Source organism: Hyalella azteca, unplaced genomic scaffold (genome assembly GCF_000764305.2).
Source record: "Hyalella azteca isolate HAZT.00-mixed unplaced genomic scaffold, Hazt_2.0.2 contig17777, whole genome shotgun sequence".
Lineage (NCBI taxonomy): Eukaryota > Metazoa > Arthropoda > Malacostraca > Amphipoda > Hyalellidae > Hyalella > Hyalella azteca.
The window spans coordinates 2,089-8,800 of record NW_025947548.1 but is presented as its reverse complement, the minus strand read 5'-3'; the positions used below and the strand labels follow the sequence as shown (position 1 = coordinate 8,800).

The following is a 6,712-nucleotide window of genomic DNA, read 5'->3' as shown; positions in this document are numbered from 1 at the left end:
AATAACGTTCTTGTTCTCTAAAAACGTTCTAACGTGAGCAATATTAACGCATGGTACAAAAGGACGTTTTTTACATTTATTTAACCCACAATTCAATCTATTCTAGCTATGTTCGTTAAATCTTGACATTTTTGACGCAAAAATCCTATTTACTGTCATTTGGTTGATAAATATTGTCATGATATATATTGTCATGATATATAGTCATGATATATATTGTCATGATATATATTGTCATAATATATATTGTCATGATATATATTGTCATGATGTATATTGCGCCATGATATATATTGTCCAATGGTGGCATTTCTAGCCTCGAGCTCCTACTACCAAAAACCAAGTGACTTTTCTCCACTGTTACACGAAATATTCATCGTTGACGACATTATTCTCTCATTGTTCTCACTGATAATTCGTGAAGTTTGAGTAACCTTTCACACAGGCAAGGAAAATCTTTTCCATACTAAATCGATCGATAATTAATAATATTTTGAATTAGAAATATTATCTTTAATACTGTAACCCCACATGCAGCTAAAATGGTTCGAGTATTGGTAATCATGCTAAGTATTTTTAAAAATTGTACTGGTAAACAGCTGTTATACATGCAATTACCATGCTGGCTAATTTTGGGTCATTTTACTGTCTAGAATGCACATTTTACTGTCTAGAATGCAATTCTCCCATGCATGAACGTTCCATAACACACAAATTTTAATTTAGTTGATGATATAGAGGTTTCACCTCGTAAGTTGCACCACATAGTCACCATAGTAATAGTTATTGTAGCACAGTCATAGTGACTAAAGCTAGTTTCTCACTCAACTTCAGCTTTACTATGTCTTTTTATAGTCATATCAATTCTATAATATTAAAGTCGAAGGTTTAATTTGAACAAAACTCGTTAATAATTCATAAATGTTACTGTCTTACACAATAATTAACGTTGACTAGACTATAACCTAAACTTATAAACGATCTAAATTGTGAAGCCACATTTTGATTTTCCGGTCTCAACTTGAATTAATTTTGTTGATGATATTCTTTTTTAATATTTCCACTAATTTCGTGATTCGTTTGGCTTAAATGAATAACTAAGATTATGTGGCTCATTTTCACAAGCATTGTCATTAATTAATTTATTAAAACATAATTTCAATGCAAACAATTCAATTTGCGTTCGCTAAAAGGTTTTTATTTTTTAATGATTACTCATTATATTGATTGAAAATATTCTAGAAACCTTAATTCGGCTCTTCAATTCGAGCAGAAATAAGATACAACCTTTTGAACCTTTCTAACCGTTTTAGCCTCTTAAACCCCATTTCTGTAACTGGCAAAGGGCTTAATTGTTGTCCAATGTCCATGTTATAAAATTTCCATACCATGGTGCAGTATTATTACCTTTAAGAGTTCATTCAAATACAATAGCTGTTTAAAATTCATAGTACATAATGATCATAGTACATAATGATACTCCACTTCATAATATGTATTGACTCGCTCAATAGCTTTCAGAACTTAATTGTTATCTGATTAACCGAAGGATATTTGCTTTCCAAGTTATATTCGTATGTTGTTTTGGAGATTTACTATGGGAGTATAGCCAAGTTAACATTTTTCTCCTGCTGATGTACAGCAAAGTGAACATTCGCTGCTCTTAAATTTGCGTGCCGAGCAGGCAGGGCTAAAAATTGTGTTAAAATTGAGCTATAATCCATTCCCTATCCTTTCTTCAATCATCACCAAAAATGAAACTTCACTTTCTCTCGATTTTTCTCAGACCACAAGGTTTATTCATTCAACTGGTCTCTTTGTTGCTCCTTCAACCGCGAAAAAATTTTTTTACTCTCCCTCGTATGAGTAGAAGCAATCGTGCGGCAATTTAGGCGGCCTCAGGAGGCGGGCTGGTCATGCTGGGGATGAAGCCATAAGCCTCAAGGGTAGACATGAACACGTAGAACACCCAGAGGAAGAAGAGGAAGGCACTTGTGAGCAGCTTGGGGATCCTTGGACCACCCAACTCCCCTCCGATCTTGGGGCTGCGGCGGAGCATCATGAGGGCAATGGCAGCGGCCGCCTCCACGCAGAACAGCGTCACCGAGAACGCCAGGCTGCAAGGCCATAAAGTATGATTTATTTACGATCTAATATGTCGACCTAATTACGATCTAATAATATACGATCTAATTACGATCTAATATAATATTACGATAATATTACGATAATATTACGATAATATTACGATCTAATTACGATCTAATATATTTAATTACGATCATGAATTGCGGAATACTGGTTTGTCCGTGTGTTTGTATGTTTGCTTGTGTTTTTTGTGTAATGCTGGTATACCGTCCAAATACATGGCGGTGCCAGGTTGATGTCCGTAATACCAGACATGGTAGGCATCCGTGATAACTACCGAACCATTACCGGGACCTAAAACGTGAAGAAGTCTGAAGCATCATAAAATAACGACAACCGGATTTTCATATCTCATGAATTGCATTTTTTGCGACACCGGAAAAAGCTGCTAGTTTTTATTAAAAAATGTAGTTAATTAAGCAACCTGTTGATGGATTGCTCGTATCCTGCTCCACCATATCAACTGTGTGGTTAAACAACCTGTTAATGGCTTGCTGGTATTCTACTCCACCATAACAACTCCAGAAAGCACGCAAGCGTGTATTTAAATAACCAAGGTTAAGCCTGTTACTGGTTCTCTGATTATCCACCAGCGACTTTGCATGTTAGTTATTCAAGCAAAATACCAGTACTGCAGCTTCAGAACTAGTTTTGCAACTTACTAGTTTTCTTTTTGACTCATTCAAGACTAGTTATGCAGGTTACTAGTGTTATTTTTGACTCACTTTCCCGGGAGGATCTCGAAATCAAGTTACTAGTGTTATTTTTGACTCACTTTCCCGGGAGGACCTCGAAATCGTTGCCCTGCACGTTGTGGTAGATGGCGGCAACAGTCCAGGCGATACCGATACCGAGGAAGACGTTGACAGCGTTCGATCCTGTGACGTTACCGACCGAGGCGTCGGCGTAGGGGTCTTGCTGGGCCGCGACCTTCGAGGCGAACGTGTCTACCGAACCGTGCAGGCAGGATTAGATGAGAGACGGTGATGTTTAAGGTAAAATAATTATATTTTTAGACAATTTTATTCAGAATTGGATAAATTATTCATCTAATTTGAACTAAAATATTTTTTATAGTTTTATTCAAAATTGGATAAATGACACATCCAAATTTAATGTAAAATATGCTGGGATTTTTATTCTATTTCAATTAAGTACGAAATCAATTAGATGAAAGACGGTGATGTTTATGGCAAAATAATTGTATTTTTAGACGGTTTTATTCAGAATTGGATAAATTATTCATCTTATTTGAACTAAAATATTTTTATAGTTTTATTCAAAATTGGATAAATGACAGACTCAATTTTAACGAAAAATGATGAGCGTTTTTGGAACTTTTATTCTCATTTCAATTTAATGCAAAATTAGTTGTGTTTCTCGATTATGATGACTAACTGCGTCTAGAATTTAAGAACGGATAATATATTTGCAGAATAAATCGTTAGTCTCAGCGTAAAAAATGTTTTCTGCAAAAATTTTAATCTTTTCGCATTATGTTGGAGTCTAGTTAAAATTGAATTAACGATCTAAAAAAATTTGAATGATTTGCTTCTTGAAGATCTCAAAATGGAATTTAAATTGATTATGTTGAAATTGGTATTATTAAAAAATTTTCGAAAAAGAATTAAATTAATTTTCATTTATATTAGACAATGAATCATTAAACCCGACAATAGTATTAACTCCTTATTTAATGATGAACACGTTAAATATAAATAATTGTTTACGTCATGAATTATTTTTCGGAGAACTCTTTATAAATTAATATGAATCAATTGAAGTATCGTAGAAATTTGAACTTCCAAAGTATGAGTGCAAAATTGAATTATAAAACAAGAATTGAATACTATTTAATCAAAAAATATCATAGAACTTAGAATATTAAGTAAGAATAACTAGAATAGTGAGAATTGAAATTACCTGAATCTGAATTTCCTGACCCTGGATATTGTTAATAAGTTTATCAACAAATACCTATGCAAAAGTACCAGATAAATACTAGAACGACTCACCGGTGTGTAGCATATGGCGCTGTGTGGTTCTTGCTCTCTAATGTTAGTTCTAAGAATTATTGGACTCGAAAAAATTCAGTGAAAATTTATGCATTATAATTTGAACTTGCTGAAATTTATGCAATTAAGTATTTATATAATATTTAAAAAATTGACATGATTTAAAAATTTGATTGGATAAGGAAGCGTCTTTATATATTCTATATTATATTTGGTTTTATATTTATCCATGTAATAAAGGTAATAACATCCATGCATAAATTTCCAAAAAATATTTAATTATAAATGACTCACTACATACCCCGATTAATTAAAACTGTTAGTCAATACTCGCGTGTACAATGAGTGGACAAAACAATATAGAGAAAAAATAATATTGACACAATATTCACAGCGACAAATGAAATGGGTGTAGGGAAAACGTGTCGAATGAAAATATTAATTAAAGAAATTTTCACAAAAATGAAACTAAATCCAATCACGCCTGTGGAATAATGCGATTTTCTAAATAATGCTTTCTTTAAATATTACGCATACGTTATCTGCATTAAGCTAATAAAACAAATTAGGAAGCGGAAAAATCGCTAACGAAGACGCTTAAGTAAACACAAACAAAACGCTGTTAAAACTCAGTAAATTCAAAACACATAAAATATTTACAAGTTATTATGTAAGGCTTAACAAGCTTAGGCTTAAGTAAATTAGAACGATTACGGCCATCGTTGCTAACTTTCAACAGAACTTTAGTGAGAGTTAACTTGAAAAAATAAATAAAAGTTCTAGGTTGCAAATAATACTAATAGGAAAATCAGAAAATTATTGTGGATCGATTTGAATAAAGATCAATAATTTTGGATTGAGGGTTCTTCATTAATTTAAGAGAATTTTGATGCGAGATAAAAATTATTCCATTCAAAGAATTTTCTCATTCGTTTTAAGTCAAACTTTGCCTTAATGGCATATAACGGCCAAGTCACATATAATCAAAATCAATTCAATATCATATAAAATTCTTTTTCCAATCATATTACCTGCTGGGAAGTTTAGTTTGCATTTTAGAATCGTTTTGTTTTCTAAAATTTCAATATAAGCCAAAAAACTTCAAAATCTCGGTGAAGATTACTTATTTGCATATTTTAGCTCCAATTTTTAGATTATTATGTTCGATGTTACTAAATTTTTAGTTGCCGGCAAGTTTGCAGCCGAAAGAACGAAGATTCTGTGTCAAAATGTAAACTAAAATAATTCAATAAATGCTGAAAGAGGTGGCGAGAATAAAGTCTTCGAAAAATCGTCAACAAATCATATTCAAATACGACAATACCTAAAAATGGGATAGTTGACAACATCGAAATGTGAAAAAGATAACAACATCGAAGTCATGGATACCTGAAGAGCCCAAAATGCTCTATGAATGACAACATCAAAACTTTACCTGAAGCTTTAATGTTGATGTGAAGCTTTCTGTTTTTTTCTGTTAGTGACCTAAAAGTTTATTATCATCCTAGTTGTTCTAGCTGAAGGATAGTTGTAGTGATAATGGATAGTTAGGATATTTTGTGGGTGTTTAGTACCTAGCATTCGTTTCCTAAATTCCATTCGTTGAATGGTACGACATTCACGATTCTTCATGGTACCTAGAAGACATTCATAGGTTCTGCGTAATAACTGCGGTGCAAGACAATTCACTAGTGCCACAAAGTACCAATCATTCCAACCATCAGTGCCACATTGGACCAAACGTTCTAACCATCTGTGCCACAAAGTACCTATCATTCCAACCATCTGTGCCACAAAGTACCTATCATTCCAAACATCAGTGCCACATTGGACCAAACGTTCCTACCATCTGTGCCACAAAGTACTTATCATTCCAACCATCTGTGCCACATAGTACCTATCATTCCAACCATATTTGCCACAAAGTAGCAAACGTTCCAACCTTCCAACCATCTGTGCCTCATAGTACCCAGCATTCCAACCATCTCTGCCGCAAAGTACCAAACTTTCTAACCATCAGTGCCACATTGTACCTGGTATGCTAGTGCCCAGTGCCACTATCGATATAGCCGTAACGGAGTCCTTGAGTGCCACAGTGCAGCCAAAGTGGCTGGCGAGGTCTCCGAGTATGGCCGTGCATACGCCTATACACGCTACCGACACGACGAAGCACGACCACCCCCGCTGCCGGTCTGTAACGGGCAACCCGGGGGGTTAAGGACGAGGTTGAGGGGCTGGTTGGTTGTAGGCAGCCCGCCTCAGATAGGGTTTGGAATTAGTTAAAAAATCATGAATGAAAGTGTTTTTTAAGTTGGGTATTGGCTGATTTATTCTGGGTACTTAAAGAATTTCGAATTACTTAAAAAAATTCGGAATGAACGTGTTTTTAGCGCATTTTCTCATTTATGGAAGAAATGCACTATTGTGCTCGACATGTCCGTCCGTCTGTCCGTCTGTCTGTCTGTCAGTCCGTCCATCCGTCCGTCCGTGACTTCACATTTTCGTCGACGAGAAAATGCGCTCTCTGTCACTCTGCAGTGAGTACTGAG

The 6,712-nt window shown here is 34.6% G+C and overlaps 1 protein-coding gene across 1 annotated transcript; it reads right to left on the bottom strand.

Annotated features, from left to right (window-relative positions):
- Positions 1 to 226: 226 nt before the first annotated feature.
- LOC108670539 (sodium/calcium exchanger 1) lies at positions 227 to 6,355 on the bottom strand (the record flags this gene model as incomplete). The annotated part of the gene is given in 3 exon segments (XM_018158005.2): positions 227 to 2,117; positions 2,924 to 3,095; positions 6,197 to 6,355. Coding segments are annotated over 3 exon segments (560 nt in total), but the record flags the coding sequence as incomplete, so codon positions are not given.
- Between the last annotated feature and the right edge of the window lie 357 nt (positions 6,356 to 6,712).